The sequence below is a fragment of the Numenius arquata genome, chromosome Z, assembly GCF_964106895.1.
Source record: "Numenius arquata chromosome Z, bNumArq3.hap1.1, whole genome shotgun sequence".
Lineage (NCBI taxonomy): Eukaryota > Metazoa > Chordata > Aves > Charadriiformes > Scolopacidae > Numenius > Numenius arquata.
This window is the reverse complement of record NC_133616.1, coordinates 65901962-65919599: the sequence shown is the minus strand read 5'-3', so window position 1 is coordinate 65919599 and position 17638 is coordinate 65901962. Positions and strand designations below refer to the sequence as shown.

Genomic DNA, 17638 nt, shown 5'->3' with positions numbered 1-17638 from the left:
GGAGACTTTTATGTTCATTCTTCAACAAGCCTCTCTTGTCTGATGTGTTCTGAAATGTTTTGTTTCTAAACAAAGAAGCCTAGCTTTAAGAGTGTTTTTTTCTGCAGACCTACAGTGAACTAAGCCTGTAGTCTTGTAAGAGCCAGAAGGGATTGGGAAAGGATGACACAAACAAAAGCCTGGAATGGCATCTGATAAAAGCACAAGTAAAAATAGTTAAGAAATGGTAATAATCTGAAACCATACCTGTGCCAATGAAATATTAGTAATCATGGATCACAGAATCACAGAATCTTCTTGGTTGGAAGGGACCTTTGAGATCATCGAGTCCAACCAACAAAAAAAAACCCCACAAACAAACAAAAAACCCCACACACCAAAACCAAAACAAAACCCACACAAAACAAACACCCACAACCACACACCAGCCCACCCGCAAACAGACACAAACCAACAATCTCGGGCACTAGAGCATGCCCTGAAGTGCCACATCTACACGTTTCTTAAATACCTCCAGGGATGGTGACTCCACCACCTCCCTGGGCAGGCCGTTCCAGTGCCTGACCACTCTCTCAGTAAAGTAATTCTTCCTGATATCTAATCTAAACCTCCCCTGCCGTAACTTCAGACCATTTCCTCTGGTCCTGTCGTTATTCACCTGGGAGAAGAGGCCAACACCCACCTTTCTACAACCTCCTTTTAGGTAGTTCTAGAGGGCAATGAGGTTCCCCCTCAGCCTCCTCTTCTCCAAACTAAGCATGCCCAGTTCCCTCAGCCTCTCCTCATATGACTTGTTCTCTAGACCCCTCACCAGTTTTGTGGCTCTCCTCTGGACACGCTCCAGCAGCTCAATGTCCTTCCTGTAGTGAGGGGCCCAGAACATGTAGCAGAGAAATCTTTAAATGAAGAATGTGGAAGGTCTGGCTTGTCACATTTGGTAGGCTGGCTTCTTGTGAAAGAATGTGCAGATTTGTATGGGTGTTTTGGGTCTCTGACACTACATTGATCTGGTTTCAGATTAGTATACCTGTGCTCTCGGTGACACTTTTGAAGAAAACCAAAACTGCCCTTCTTGTGCCAAATGCTCTGATCATAGCAACAGTCACGGACAGGGTAAGTACTGGTAGAGGGCAAAGCTAATGCGCTCTGCCTGCTTTCTTTTTCATTTGTTTTCTACTTTATTTTTTTTTCATCCCTCCTTATTGGCTGTAATATGAGCAATTCTTGAAGGTGCCAAGTAGCCATTTAAACACCTATAGGAATTAGTCATATGTGGGCATTTAGACTTAGGACCCTGGACAATCTGGTTTTTTAGAGGATGATCCTAGGGGCTTCTGGCTTCTCTCGTGACAGGCAAGGACTGGTTTTTTTCCTTTAACTAACACCCTGTCTTTTTTCTTTGGATCTAGAGTAAACAAAGCTATGTAGTACTCAGTGAGAAAATAAGAAACGGAATCTGTGGTTGCCACCTGTTCTCTGTAATCAATAATTCCCCATTCTCCAAGACTGTAGAGTAGTAGCACTGGGGGAACTGAAACAGCTGGGTCAGGAAGTGCATGCACAGAGGGTTACCTGCCTTATTGGCAGCTCTGACAGTATTCTTTCATTTACTTGGGTCTCTTACCTGACCGGCTGTACCTTAGATGCACAAAATACACTTGCTTCCAGTGATACTCAGAATAGTAGTCAGATCAGTCAGTAGAAAATGAGATTATCCTAAGAGCAGCTTTAGAAACAGCCTGTTTTCATTGTACAAATATTTTGTGGATGCAGGAGACTGTACAAAAAAGGAGTTGTTGGGGTTTTTTTTGGTTTTGTTTTTAAAGGGTAGGTAAAACATCGTATACAAAGTCCAGCAGATCTGGACTATGCTCTGGTTCCTGCAGGAGAATATAGCAACTTTTATGTGTCTGTTTTGTGCTCCTTGTGATTAATCACAGGTCATAGTCTTAGATGGGGTGAAGCTTTTTCTTGCTGTACAAAAGTTCTTGAAAATAGTTACTTCATTAGCAAAACCACCTAACAGGTTTTTTTTTAGATAAAAGGAAGCTCGTACAGTGTGCCTTTTCTCAAACAGTTTTGGAACTTTTGTTTTTCAGTACATGTTTGTCTCCTTACTCTCCAGAGATACCACCTACAAGCTGTTAAAATCTATCTGTAGACATCTTGAAGTAAGTACTAACGGGAGTGAAGATGGTATATAGGTTTCTGTTCATTATTACTGTTTTTCTGCTTTTAAATGCTACGTAGTTTCTGAGTGTGTTCCTTGTTAACACTTCTGCTTTTTTCAGGATACGAGCGTGGGCAACAGTCCAAATCCCTCTTCTCCAGAAAACAGCTTCAGGGCCGATCGTCCTACAGCTCTGCCTTTGGTAAATGGCTTAGATTTAGATGTTCCTTCATCTGTTGCATGGCATTTTTCATTGCAAAAGCTACTTAAAAGTGTCTGAGAAGAAGAAACTGAAGGAAATCATGACATCTGTTTCTAAAACTTCCATGAGTTTTTTAACAATAGGAAGCAGTGGAAGTGATTAGCGTAAGTGCGGTTTGATCTGATCACGTGCAGTGTATATACACCTGTATGCTTTGTATATATTCCAAAGTCCGTATATATTCCAGAGTCAAATTCTCTATAGCAGTCAGGTTCCACAGCACTCTGTACTGACTTGAAGTTTCTTCTTCCTTTGCCATAAACAGTTCTTAAAGTGTTTCTAGTTGCAATCCTTCCTCTGTGGACCAGTTCAGACATTTGAAAGAGCTGTGTAGCCATGTGTGGTGACCAGAGCCTAATTCTAATAATGCCTGTCCTGAATCTCTCAGTTTGTCTAACTTAACAGTCTTTCTTTTGCACACAGACTTAATCTTTTCACTTAAAGGAAAGCAGGGAATGAGGCTTGAATTCTGGTGATCATACAGGGCTTATTTTGTTAACTTGATCTCAATGTCTTGATATCAGAGATTGTTCCTGGTTAAACAATTTTAAATCTTTTAATTTAATTCTTAATTTAAATCTTTTTAATTTAATTCAGTTTCTAGAGGGAGGTCGGAGGAAATAAGGTTGTTTACATTTAGAACAGGGCTGAGTTTTCTTGTGACTCTTTCTTCCCATCAGGATTTCAATGAGGACTATTCTGATTTGGATGGAATAGTGCAGCAGCGGAGACAAGAGATGGAAGAGTCCAGCAGCACAGGCTCACAGACCCCAGAGCTGGAATGCTTCCAAGGTGGGTAGGATCGTGGGGCCCCAAGAAAATGAGAATGGTTTAGCTCTCAGTTTTGCTTCAGTAATCGCCTTCTGATGTGCAATCTACATTCTCCAGAATCCTGGAGAATTACATGTTTTTTAAGGTCTTCCTCAAAGCCACAATAGCTGCATTTCCATTATTATATCCCTTTGCAATCCAGACTCAGACAATGACTTGGTCAATAGTGGATCTGATTTGTCACTACTGGCTCCAGTTGCTTATCCATGTACTGTCTGCTCCCTACACCTCCTGTCAGTTATACTACAGAGGTACAATGTAGGACATGTTCATCCTTTAAAAACAGGAAAACAAACAAACAAAAGCCCCTATTTTAAAGTAGTTCAAGTCACAGTGTAAGTTCTTCTAATCTATACAAATATCATACTCTGCCATGGTGGCATTTGGCCATTAAAGTGTTATTTTTGATATGTGTTTTTATGTGTTTTTTTTAAACCCTCATTTTATTCTTTGCAATTATTAAGACACTTGAAAATACTGTCTAAAGTTATTTGTTCTTCACACTACTGTTTGTATTCTTATATGCCTCAAGTTCTTCAACTAATTAGCAGGAATGCTGTGTAGAAACTCCACATAATTTCATAAGTACAATAGAACTTCTCTTATGTAGCATGTGCTAAATGTTCTTGGCAAAACTAGGATATTATTCTGCTGTATAATTAATATATATTAATGTATTAATGTGTTATTATGTTGTTACTATTCCAGATTCCATCTTGACTACAGAAGAATTTAAATTATAAGAAACTTTTATGATTGCTTTTCAATCAAATACTATCATTTTTACGGCAGTTTTCTGTTGCATTAGTTTTAATTAACTCTTCTTTTTCCCTATGTGTCTTTTGTTCAGTGGTATGACTTGGGGCTATTTGCTTTGGTCTTTGGTATTTACTGTGTGTGTATTTTTAATTGTTTGGTGGTGTCTCTGAAGCAGTAACTACATTGTGGTGTCATCACTTGCCACATGAATGTTCTGAATAATGATTTTTACTGGCTGTCTTACTTCCTTACAGCTAATAGATACTTCAAAACTTTCCATTTTCTTTACTCACAAATGAAAAAACAATATCCAGTTAAAGAATCACCCTAGGAAAAGGAATTGGGGGGGCACAAGTCTGTCACTTGTGATTCGGTTTCTTGTGCATCATTAGAGCAGTCCAGCCTGTGCAAGTAAGGCATGAACAAAACTGAATGCAACTGGATTTTTCTGTCCCATCTCTTTGAAGACATCATCTGCATTTAAAAAATAGTCAGGACAGGGAGCAATATCTCCATTTGTTGCTATTAAAGTCATCTGGAATCATTACTTCAGCATATTCAGTCCTTTTGAGAGATGACTTTTGCATCTGTATAATCTTCTGACTGGAAATTCAGTGATAACCTTTGAGTTTGCATATGTTGCCATCTTTCAAAGGATCTGGAAATCTAAGTGCAGCATACATCATCCTCTTCCAGTCCAGGTGCTTCTTTGTATCTTGTGATGATGTGGAATTACTATGCAAGCTGTTTTAAGGCTATTAAACCAACTGGTGCTTTTTAGTCCAGAAATGCACCTTTTAAAATCCTCCTCTTCCCCTGCTTCTTGACTAATGTAAGGTACCAGCAGCTTCCTTTGACTTCCTATTTCAGCTTCATTACAAATCTTGCTGTTAACAGATTACCATGTCGTTGAGACACAGACTCACTTGAAAGTTTCCAAGGCTGAGGCAAAGTCTGTCCGCTCAGATGCACACAGTAAACGTGGACCTGATGGAAAAACCAGGAACAGTCTTCGAAATGGTAAGGAGTCGAGGGCAGATCTTCAGCTGGACTAAGTTAAGTTTGTGTAGTTATGTCAGTTCATGTGATTTGGAAGTTCTCTTTCTTATCGCTTTATTTATATGTCTGTTGCGTGCTTCAAAAAAAAAAACATTTGTGTGCTGTGGTCTGCTTTGATCAAAGTAACACTTGTTCTTTTTCTCACAGGCCATTCTGAAGCCTTCAGGTTCTTTCATAAAGTGAAGTCCCAGAAGCTTTTATCTCTGAACCATGTACTTATATTTTACGCATTTCTGTAAGTTAGCAATTAATATCAAGATTGTCAAAATACCAGCATTTTCTTATGATTACATAAATTAATATAATCTAACCTTCACTTGAAAAAAAAGAAATTGTTAGGAATTGTGGCCGTTAGACTTTTCAGAAGAAGAAATGCTGAGGCAAGCTTACTTAATAGGCTTTTTACTTTTAAAAGCAAAGGGTGTTTTGGTTCAGGAGACATTAGGAGTTTAACTACTTGCATGTTCATTTTACATGTCGCTTAGCAAAGCCATACTCAAAGCTAGATTTTCATAACTGTCTCAATGTCACTGATGGGTATTCCTAAGGTGTTTCTAAGAACGATACTTTTATTATTCATTATGTACAAGTAACAATTTAAATGGCCTATAACATTAAGTTTGTCAAGTACCTCTAAAGTTTCCATTAACTAATGTGCCTTATTTTTCTTTCGCAGTGTTTGTGTACTAATATTTTCTACCTTCTACATGAGATATAAAATCAATGTCCTGGAGGAGCGCCTGATTTCCATCACATCCTTTGAGTCGCATATTAAGGAGTAAGATACACTCTGTAAAATTCTGGGGTTTTAAAATCTTTTTCCAGTATCTGTCACACTCATCTATTTTCTTCAGAAACCACTGTGATACTGTAGTGCCCTTGTGGGACTTCACTGTCCTGTAGTTCTTGTATCTGTGCTACCCTTATCTCACAGCTTTCTGTGTAGGACTTCTAGTGCAAATACGATATATCAGGGGTTATTACTGCCTTGAGAATGTTTCAGATAGCTATAACTTCAGTGTAAACTGCTGAAGTGAGCAGTTCATTTCAAAAGCAATGGTACTGTGGAAAAGCTGAAACTTCTGTCTTCAGTCTTAATGTCATTTGATTAGCCTAAGACGTCAGAAGGTACTTTGTAATCTTTGGGCTAATACATCTGAGTTGCTTGTATGTTTTCTGAAGCTTTGGGCTGCCTATATTCTCTTTAGAAATTGTTATCCTGTCTCGCTAAAATAAATAAAAAAATAAAATTAAAAAAACCTCACCACACCAGAAAAACAAAACAAAATGCACAAAAAAAAAATCCAGACACATCAAGGGAAGGTTCTTTTTGTGTTTGAAGAGGAAATAGGGAAAGGGGCCGTAGTTGTATAGATAGTTCCATTCTGCAGCTAGAGTCATGGATGTCATCTGCCCCTGCATATTTAATTTTTTTTTTTTTTTAAATCTCTGTGTTGCATGGTTAGGAAATATGCAAGCGTCAAATGGAGAGGCAGTGCAGGGGCACACACCACAGTAGTAAGCCACTGTTTTATCAGCTTCCTGTTCCTCTCTTAGGACAGAAGGCTGGATACTTTGGATGGAACTGGACACTGCTGAGAGTACTAATCAGTTTGTTCAGCATTAAATTTTGCATTAACTCTTCTCCCCTTCTTATAACTGATTTTTTTCTGAGCTGCTCTGAAAAATATGACTTCAGAAGTCATTTGTAAATCTCAGTGAAAAACCTGCAGCCACATCCAGCGTAAGTGGGAATGCAGACAGCTGAAGAAGCACCACCTGAAGAAGAGAGGGAAAATAAAATGCAAGACAGCTGTACCTAGGCTGGATGGAACTGTCTGCAAGGTGTTTCAAACCTGTAGCAAGCTCTTGAATAAGTTTACTTGTTAATTCTATCTTCTCTGATGACCCATCCGTGACAAACAGGTCACTCTGACAGTGCACTTGTGGTCATATTGAACGACGACAGTGCTGCTTAGGATCCAACTACTCTCAGCTGTCTTCTGTGGAAAGCAGTAGGACTTGTATGCATCTGTCAGAAGACAGAGCTAGGTTCTTGGTAAAAAACAAATAGGAAGGAAATGGTTCTTTATCTTAAACAAGCTTGCATTTATATTTTGCCAATAAAGCAAGGGGGGCAGGGTAAATCTGCCTCTCATAGTAGGCAATGTCAAAAGCCATTTTCAAAATTCAAAAGCCAGAAGTTTGACATATTTTTATTAGCAGGACGCTGTGTCCCTCTTCTAAAGCACTCTTACACGAGAAAGTCCTGTTTTCTGTTGCTCTGATCATAAACAGTACAAGGCACAGGGTGATCTAATGTGCACTCCTACAGTGTCAAGGGGTTGGGCTTCTTGATTTCCTCCAAGTCACAGGACATGGAATTTACACAACTTTTCAACTTATTTTCAGTGTAAATAGCTGTAAAGTTTTCCATCCAAACTTCTGGAGAATGAAACCTCGTAAAGAATGTAGTCAAGAGTCCAGAAGTGACTTAGGCCTTTCTTTCTGTAAACAAGTACAATTCACAATGTCACCACTGTATTCCCATCTTAAATGTATGTCTCAGTTCTGTTTTCCTATTTTTCACTTCTGTCACACTTCTTCCTTCTGTTTGACAGACATCCTGTGCACCAAGGTTTGGGATCTCATCTGCAAATTAACACTGATGCCCTTTGTGATGAGTTAACTGCTAATCTTATAAAATTGGAAAAGGTAACTTCCTATGATATATGCAAATGCTGATACACTAGTCATGTTCTTGCTGAATTTCTATAGTCTGCTATTTTGAGAAGTGATAAGTTACCCCTAGATTTGATACCAGAAGCTGACGTGTTTTCCTAGACCAAAGGACTGGGTTTTGGACTATAAATTAGTCCAGGTACAAGCACTGGTACGTGTAAACATTTTTGGCTTGAGCTGAAGCTTACAACCGGAAGTACTAATGCACTGGACACTTGAAGTGTGATTATTGCATGTAATGGTCTCACGTGTTTTTTTGTCCATCAAGGCTAAGGATTCTGGATTTAGCTTTTATTACTATTTGATGAACTTTTCTGTTGGAGGCTTTCATTTGAATTTTGTTTTTTTGATTCAGAAAAACGATGCTCACTTTCATATGTAGTCAGCCTCTTTGTATGAAGTGGCTGGAATCTGCCTGTTTCACTTAGTAAAACAAATGCTGCTGCACCAGTTGTGTAATTCCCTATACCTGACCTTTACCTTTTTACCATTCTCTAATTGCAAAACTAAATGCACTTGCTGACTTAAATTGGAAACCTATGTAAAACAAGAGTGAGTGTGCAGACCCTCTTTCCACTTCAGGTGCTGTGGTGGGCTAACTTTGGCCAGAAGTCAGATGCCCACCCAGCCACTCTCTCACTCCCCCTTCCTAGCAGGGTAGGGGGAGAAAATACAAGGAGAAACCTCACGGGTCAAAATAAAGGCAGGGACATTGCTTTGCCAGTGACCATTGCAGGCCAAACAGACTCAGCCTGGGGAAAATCAATTTAATATAGTGCCAGTTAAAACAGATTTGGGTAGTAAGAAACAACGACAAATGGTAGAACACCTTTCCTTCCCCCTGTCCTAGGCTCAACTTCACTCCTTCACTCCCATCTCCTCACCCCACTCCCTGCCCCCCCAAGTGGGGCTGGTGGGGGGATACAGTCAGTATATAACAGTTTTCTCTCTGCTGCTCCTTTCTTCCCATATTTTTTCCTGCTGCAGCGTAGGCTTCTCCAAGGGCTCCAGTTCTTCAGGAAACAACTGCCTGCTCTGGCATGGGTTTTCCACAGACTGTAGTGTGGACATCTTCTCTGCTGTGGAGAACCTCCTCCTCCTTCTCAGACCTTAGTGTTCGTTCTGCTGTTTCTCCCCCTCTTACTCTCCTCTCTCTGGTGTTTTTCCCCTTTCTTAAATACACTTTCCCAGAGGCTCCACCACCGTCTTGGCTGAAGGGGTCACCTGTGCCCTGGTGTGGGTCCCCTGGAGGCTGCTGGAACTGCTGTATTTGGCGCAGGACAGCCCCTGGCCTCTTCCCACGGCAGCTGCCCCCGGAGCTCCCTGCCCCCAAACCTCGACAGCTGTCCCCGGTACAGGTGTATGAAATGGAACACGTATACTGGCCAAGCACCAAAAAAAGTATTAGTGGAGTGAAAACAAAAGTTACTTGAATTCCTATGTGCTGAAGTCACACGGGATATTTTTGCCTCTGTTTCTAAAACTGAGTGCATGCCAAGGTCTTTCAACACCTTTTTTTCCGAAACCAAATTTCTCAAATAGCATAAAGCTGGGATTATATAATGTCACCTTTTTACCTGTGTGGCATAGGCTTTACAAAGACTGCCAAAAAGGGGTTTCTTCCCCTCAGATCTCCACTCCCTTGGCTGTGGAAGTCTAGAGTAATATTGCTAGCATAACCCCTCTGTATGCTCTCGGTAATAACCGTATGAGTACAAGGGGAAAATGCTTACCAGATGATTACCAGATACAATATTTAGCCAAATTGTGTTGTTTAAGAGGTTAGTGCTTTCCAGCTGTCTGGGACAGGCTGGCAAAATGGTTCATGGGAGACCTCACTTCATTCCAGTGGGAAGCCAGCCAGCCCTTTGCAGCAGGGCTAGGCGCTTTCCCATTCCCTTATATAGTCTCTGCTTGGAGATACAGTAAAAGACAGCTGGATGGTTGGATCATTCAGCTATTCCCAGAGAAGTGACCCTCTGCCCTGAATTAGAATCTTAAGTTGTGCTTTTTTTGGTTAGTGTCTGCAGGGTTGGACCATTAAAGTTTCACCTTGCATTTGCCAAATGCTCAAGACCCAATCTACTGCTGTGCATACAAGCTAAATGAGTATTGCCGGTAGCTGCATATTGCCACATCCCAGTCCTCTCTAATCTAGGTGGAAGTGGTTAGAACAGGATGTTTGACCCTACTCTTGCACTGCAAAACTGGTAGAAATCAAATAACTTTATGTTCTCTGAGCAAAGTCACTGCGGTTGCTTAACTGTTTCATATGCCTTAGCAAAAAGTGCTAGTAATTGGCTGCAGCACCTAACGTAGCATAAAAGTTCCAGTGTAACTTGTTGTCTCTCCCCTCGCTTCCTGTGCAACTGCAGCATTGTAAACTAGAGCACAGAAATTATCTAGGTTAAAAACTAAAAATTACTCACCAGGTGAAAAAAAAACACCTTCAGTGCAAGACTGTGTTGCAATGACTTTTTCAGTGTGACCTTGTGATTTTTACAAGCTGTATTTCATACTTGGAGCCAAGGCATTACCGTGGCTTAGCAGAATTTTGCTTTGGTTTTTAAGTGTATTTAACAAGTTGTTAAAATGCATCACGTCTATCAGAGAATAAAGCGTTAAGTTGGGGGAGGGAAAACATCACCTAGTGATACACAGGAATTTCCTTTCAACGAGCTACATTAGAGTAAGAGAATGAGTATGTGTTAAATGACTCTATAAAAATTTGGTGCTTCTTACTCTATTCCTTTCCCCAAAACTCCTCTCTTGAAAAAGGTGTGCATCTGGGCTAGAAATCATGAGGTAGGATTAAGAAATTATGTTCTTGAGCAGGAAGTACAGTGGCTCCTTAAATTACAGTCTCAAAGTAGCTGTGACTAAACCTTCTGTAGCCACTGACTGCTAGTTATTAAGATAGAGAGAACATGTGTGCCAGGGGATGTGACCCACTATATTCCCCCCTCTCTGCTTTTAAAGGACAAGGAGATGAAAGGTGTATAAATAGACTGTGTAAAATAGGTCTGTGCAAATCATCCTTGATGTGACTGGCTGGCATTGCCTTCAGGGTAACGAGGGGAAGATAACCCATAATCAGTACACCCGATCTGGCAAATGGGACATGTCTGCTAATGGTGAGAAGACCTTGTTTTGCTGCACGTGCATCATAGCCAGCTGTGTGGCTGAAGCTGTCACAAAACTATTTGGATTATCCACTTAAACCTAAGAGCTGCAACTTTGAGATTTGAGAGTTTTTTGGGTTTTGATCAGGTTCAAAATAATTGGGTTTCTTGTCCCTTTCTTTCTGGCTCTAAGTTTTTTCTATCTTATTTTCTCATACCTACAATGAAGGAGAGAATCAGTAGGAGGAAATAGCAGGAGATACTCATAGTACGAAAACTAGGTGTACTGGTGGCTGATCATATCCAGATGTTTCCTTTGACTCTGGTGCAGGAAGCATTTAACATGAATACCATTGGTATGAATAGTTATGAGAGACAACTATTGTGACAGACATGCATAGAGAGAGTATATTGAAGAGTATATCTTGGGTTTGCGTTTTTTTAATACAGTGTAACACTTCCTGCCTCCCAATTACTTTTCTCTTTTTTTCTAAGATACAGAACAACTTACAAAAACTACTTGAAGATGGTGAATGAAACACCGATGTTCTTGGACTGCTTCAGACCTCATTCTCCTCTCTTGACAAACAGTTCCAAAGGAGCTCTGCTGGCCAGAGTTCAAGGTTCTTTGATTTCAGTCCAAGCCAAGTTTAAACTACTGTAAAGCTCATGTCATAGTGCAGAAAGTCAGTTTATTCTTGAGCATGTATCTATATGTTTTGAAAACATACATGTTTTGGTCTACGAGTATCTATATGTTTTGAAAATAAGGGGATTTTTCTTTCTCTATTGTGTGTGAAATAATGGATTTGATAGGTTGCTTGATTCTAGACATGTTTTACACCAGTGCAAACCTAGTGCAGCTCCTTTTACCTCAGCATTTGCTTTCTGCTTATTGTCATAGAGGTGTAGATGGGAAGAATTTCAGTCACAACTACTGCTGAAGTGTTGTGTGAATGAGCTGGTATCTGTCTCAGCTATGGTTATGTATCAGTGCTGTGCTCTTAATTTTTATTTCTTTTTGCCCTGGCATCCCAAAGATCAGAAAACTCTGGCCGCCTTTATGTGAATTTCTGAATTTTTGAGGCATGCTCAGTTCTCAGATGCTGTAAAAGGGCTCAATTCCACTTTCTGTGGCATTGCGTCACCACTGAGGGTAAGGTCTGGTTTTACTGGGCATTCATCTTCCATTGAAGTCAAGCTTGAAATATGTATGGACTTGCCAACTTACAATCAAGTTGCTTATGAATAGCAGCGTGGGTGTGACATATCTGCACAACTTTTAAAAAGTGCTAATTTTTTTGTCCACTCATATGGTCTGTCCATTAAGTTAATCAGTGTAGAGACCCTCAGTCAGCTTTCCTTGGCGTTGGTTTTGGTTGGCTGAGCAAGTGCAATTTGTGCTCCAGTTGATGGAAATCTATTGTTGGTATGAGACTCCAGGGGCCGGATCTTTCCACATAACAGGAACTGGTGAATTAATGATGCAGCAATACAAACAATCAGTAGAGTGAATGAAAAAGTGGACACCTGCTTTGTTATATTGTCCTTTTTTTTTTTTTTTCACAGTGCCTAAGACAGGATAACTGGGGATTTTTAGCTTTCTGATTCACCAAGCAGGCTGGTTAGTTTTTAAAATGCAATATTTAGGATAATAACAACTAGTATCTATAAAGTAACAGTATTGTTTATAATATGCTATGCATTTTATAACCATTTCTGTGAAATGTACCTACTTTGTTTAAATAAACTTTTTTGAAACAAGGGGCTTGGTACTGTAATTTGGATGAATCCAGTTCCATCCATTAGTTTTAGTCGAATGTGGTACTCATGATCTGAGTGGGGTTGTACCTCATGTGTGGCACAACATGTGCAAAACCCTGTACCCAGCACAAAGGATTAGGGACTGCATCCTGCCCGTGTGCCTCCTCTTCCTCAGCTGTACTCAAGGTCTTCCCAGACTGCAGAGACAGTAGGAGCAAATTTGGCCCCCAGAGTTTTGAGGAAACTTTGATAGCTTCCTCAAGTGATTCCTCCTCAAGGGATATTGGATGAGTATCATACTGTTGAGGCAGCTTAGGGAGCTGTCTAATGTTCCTGCCTGGCTCAAGATTCCATCTGAGCATGGTCTGTCAGAAACCTGAGATTTGACTGTCCTCACTATTGCAGCCTCTGCTTTTCCTCCCTCAGCTATCATGAGATTATTGGAATACTTAGTTTCACAAGAAAGCTATCACAATGTTTGTGGTTTTTTTCCCTTTTCTGTCCTTTTCGCTACTCTGTTCTTCCCCAGTGACACAGCTTATGCAATGTTTTGGACTCCGACCTCATCCTCTCCCTTCTTCTCTACTTCCCTCCCTTTAATTCTGTATCAATAACAGAAGTCTATAGTTCTGTTTATGTTTTTAAAATGGATGCTACAAGTCACCTTTATCAAGGGAACTTCAAGGAGACTTGATTATATCCAGCAGCTGAACTGAGTTGCCCTGTTACCCTGTGACATCAGCAAGGATGTGCTTTGCTGCAGGGAAAAGAGGGGAGAGAGAGAATATTTGTCATGTGCCTTATATAAAACAGGCAGGCTAAACCCTTATCATTAGCCATAAGCGGACAAAATAATTACCGTGGTGAATGAGTAATCAGAGGTGGATCCATGCCCTTTAGCCCGCTGGGGAAGCGTGCCACTCTGGACAAAGGTGTGACTCTGTCTTTCAAATGCAGGAGAAGCAAATTGTGCTCCAAAGAAAGAATCACAGAATTGTCAGAGTTGGAAGGGACCTCTAGAGATCATCTAGTCCAACTCCCCTGCCAAAGCAGGATTGCCCAGAGCACATTACTCAGGACTGCATCCAGGCAGGTCTTGAAAATCACCAGAGAAGGGGACTCCACGACCTCCCTGAGCAGCCAATTCCAGTGCTCCGTCACCCTCACCGTAAAGAAGTTTCTCCTCATATTTAAACGGAACTTCCTATGTTCCAGCTTGTGCCCGTTGCCCCTTGTCCTGTCACTGGGAACCACTGAAAAGAGTCTGGCTCCGTCCTCCTTCAACCCACCCTTTAGATACTTACAAGCATTAAGGAGGTCTCCCCTCAGCCTCTTCTCTAGGCTAAAGAGTCCCAGCTCTCTCAGCCTTTCCTCATAAGGGAGATGCTCCAATCCCTCAATCTTCTTTGTTGCCCCAGAGAGTGCCCTAAGAAGTGGGGCTTGGTGCTTGTGAGGTTGTGGTCTCATCAGCTCGCTGATGCAATTCAGCCTGGCCACCTCTTCTCTGCTCTTCCGCTGGAACCTTCACTACTCCTTTTCCTAGAGGGAGGGTATTGCGAGGGTGTCATATAGTTTAGAAGCGGGTGGGCAGTTGGGAGGTACCTCCTTGCTGTACCTCCAGACTTGGGAGGTGGAAACCTCCTTTGCATGACTCTGTGGGCAAAGCTGAGAAGTGTGAGTGGAGTGGTTTAAATCCTGTGAGTCAGTCTTGTGACCAAAGAGAAGGGGTTTGCCCCAGTCCTGTTTGGGAGGGAAGTAACACCCGCGGTGATCAGTAAGGAAAAGCTGCTTCCTGCGCCGGGGGGGGTCCAGCAAAGAGTAAGGGGGGATTCTCCTCCCAGCGTCTGCAGTAGGTAGGGCAAACAAAGGCCATGAGGAGGGCTTTTTCTGTTTGGCAAAGGTGAGGTGATAGTTTGCAGAAACAGGCAGGAAAGATGTGTGACTTCAGGGAAGTAAGAAATCTACATCAAATGTTTAGCATATGTTGTTAATAATGATCACATAATTTGCAGCATAGTCTGCCTCGAAATCTGATTTTAAAAGCTGATTTTCTTATTTCTTTTAGTTTTGTTTTTCCAATTTTGTCTGCCTGTTGTACATCACAGCATAGAGGCTGGAAAAACAGCTGGGTTCCACCAGCCTTGAAGTACCTAGTAGTAGTACCAGGTTCTGCCAAGATGCTTTGAAACTGCAGATGTATGGAAGGCAACAGGATCACGTTGCTAATGTTTTTGCTAGTTGTAGTTGGTGACCCAATTGTTTCTTGTGGGTCTTGGCCCAACCTTCTTCAGTTCATGTGAGTGCTTATTCTAAGGGAGGAAAAACAAACAAACAGACAAGAAGCTGCTTGATTTTTTTTCTCAGAAAATTAATTTTGAGGAAACTCCTGAGACGCTTTGGTGGTGGGCAGGAGTCATAGACAAGACCTGACTTTTCCACATACATTCTGCCATTGTTCAGCAAGTGGACTCCTCACATCCTGGCCTGGTGAAACTAATTTAAAGTGGTTTTCTCCACCACACTGGTATGACATGGTCCAAATAGCTAATAGGAGGGGTGTGGGGGTGCAAAACAGACACACGACATGGAAGTGTATTATAGGCATGATTTCTGATGGTTTGGAATTCACCTATCTTGAGGCTACTGTCAAGAGGAAGAGTCCTCCTTTCCATGTCTCCCCAATTCTATATTCCCAGTTGTTATTCTTTTATGCATTTTCACAGATAGCAGAAAGGAGGAGAGAAAGAGAAAAAGCTAATGTGGGTTTGGAGAGGCTGGTTGGGTTGAGGGGTTGTTGAATTAGTTTTCTGCCAAGTTAGTTGCCTGAACTGGCTTGGGCTGAGGGGTATCAAGTTTATGATACTGTTGGTGTGAAGGATGCAGTGAACGCTCTAAGAAGGGGAGGTATTACGAAGCCCCCTCTCAGCAGAACATGAAAGGTAGTAACTCACATTAGCATTTGCAGAAAAGATGAAGAGGTGTGTGTGTGTATGTGCACATTTGAATTTAACACTATCACTGCTTTCACCTGAACGAAGCTTCTTGCAGATGTGTAGTAATGCTCTCTGCTTCCTGCCATGCCTGCACTTCCATTTCGAAGTTTCCACCTAGTAGTCAGCGGACAAATGCTAAATAAATCTCCGGGTTGGTGTTATCCAGGCCTCTGCGGGCCAGTGCTCGGCTGGTTCGGCTGCAGCTGCGAGTGAGGTGTTACTCCCAAGGACATAGGAGATTCTGCATTTACAGAGCAGGTGTGACGTGCAATAAAGATCGTAAAAAAGCTGGCTCTTTAGGCAGAAAACTGAGCAAACAGTTAAATTGAGCAAACAATTCCTTTTGAGCTCAGTGCCTGTGTGTATGCTTCTGTAAACAGCAGAGGAATAGCATTGTTTGAAAGGATTTTGCCAACACCTGCTTTCAGTGAGACTATCTCAGTCTGACATGCAAATTTGCTCGAGCGGGAAAATTGACTAATCTCATTTGACACTTCCAAGTTTATGGTTTGAACCCAGTGGAGCTTTCTGCTAAACATGGTTGCATGTAATGAGACTTTACAAAAGGGATGGGTTTCTTCGCTTGCTTGGGTTATAAAATCAGTGTAATACAATTTTATAATTGTAGAGCTTCATGGTAGCCTGTTGTTCAGTGAACACATCCATAAAAAACTACATGCAAGTAAATTTCATTTAATCAGTAGCCTTCCCGGATTTTAACAAAAAATCAGTCAAATGCATATACTAAAACAATGTACACTGTAGACACTAACTCAGCAGCACTTAGAAGAGTTTATTCCCTGAGATTCACACAATGTTATGATGCCTGTAACTATTTCTGCCCAAAACATGGACATTTCACTGATACACATACAGTTGTTTTTTAGACAACCTGGGTTTCATCCTGATGGCTTCTCCTGACCCTCCAGTTTCCATTTAGTCAAACTGGCCAACGATACTGTGCCAACTTAGAATTAAGTCTAAAATTATTTGGGTGACTTGTGTTTCTAATACAGGAAGTACAAGAATATTCCAGCCATCCCCTACTGAAGTTACAAATGCTTTGCATGGATCACTTTACCTTTTTTTCCCCACAATGGGCAGTATTTTTGCCAAAAACCTTCCCTCTCCTGGAAGGAAGAGTGTAGCTGTTGGTGGAAGGAGTAACCACTCTGAGTTGGATGTCTGTTTATTGACTAGACATCTGCCAAAAAACTTGGAAATCAGCTCCTTGCAGAGAGTGTCCTAGAAAATTGCTGCTCTCCATATATGTTTCATACCAGCTAGGCTCGCTGGCTGCCAGCCTCTGTGTATTCAGTAGGGATAGCTCTTCCCTACCCCCATTTTTTATTTTTTTTTCTTTTGTCCATTGTGTGCTGAGCCTGTGCCAAGGTATTTTGTTATGTATGTGACCTTCTTGCCTTGCCAATTTCTCTACTGGGTTCATTTGGATACTGCTTAAAAGTTCATTATGTTCTTAAAGTTGAAAAGATATCCTTTCTCAGGCTTTACAAAACAAACAGCAAGCTCATGCCGTGATGCAGGATGATGTAGGAAGTGCATCCTATTCTGGGGGTGTGACGTTCTTACATTAAGCTTCATAACAAGGATTTATTAGTCTTTGGCAATGCAGGTAGTTTGGGCTGTACAATAAAGGCCTCTTCAACTGCTGTTCTCACTTAATGGTATTGATAAGGTAATTTTCCACTGAGTAGGCATTTTAACAGTGCTTAGCAGGAGATTAAAGCAAAATCATTCCAATGTGCTGTCAAGTACAAAATTAAAAGCCAGCTCTTCACACTATCTACAGATAGATAGATAAGGGCCCCTTCCAAGAAGAAAAGGTAATGAGTAACTTAATTATAACCCTACATGCTGCACCTGGCACGCAGAGCAAAATACAGCTCTGAACCCTTGCCACACTTACCGCTTGCTG

General features: G+C 41.2%; 1 protein-coding gene across 1 annotated transcript in view; it reads left to right on the top strand.

Annotated features, from left to right (window-relative positions):
• The window catches only part of GRAMD2B (GRAM domain containing 2B), a 47945-nt gene extending 35233 nt beyond the window's left edge, over nt 1-12712 (top strand). Inside the window, exons 6-14 of the mRNA XM_074166048.1 lie at nt 1018-1113; nt 2100-2171; nt 2292-2372; nt 3113-3224; nt 4920-5042; nt 5229-5316; nt 5758-5859; nt 7703-7796; nt 11441-12712. Of these exons, the coding sequence (XP_074022149.1) occupies nt 1018-1113; nt 2100-2171; nt 2292-2372; nt 3113-3224; nt 4920-5042; nt 5229-5316; nt 5758-5859; nt 7703-7796; nt 11441-11482 (810 nt within the window). The 3' untranslated portion in view covers nt 11483-12712. The remainder of the gene's footprint in view (nt 1-1017; nt 1114-2099; nt 2172-2291; nt 2373-3112; nt 3225-4919; nt 5043-5228; nt 5317-5757; nt 5860-7702; nt 7797-11440) is intronic.
• Nucleotides 12713-17638: the final 4926 nt, after the last annotated feature.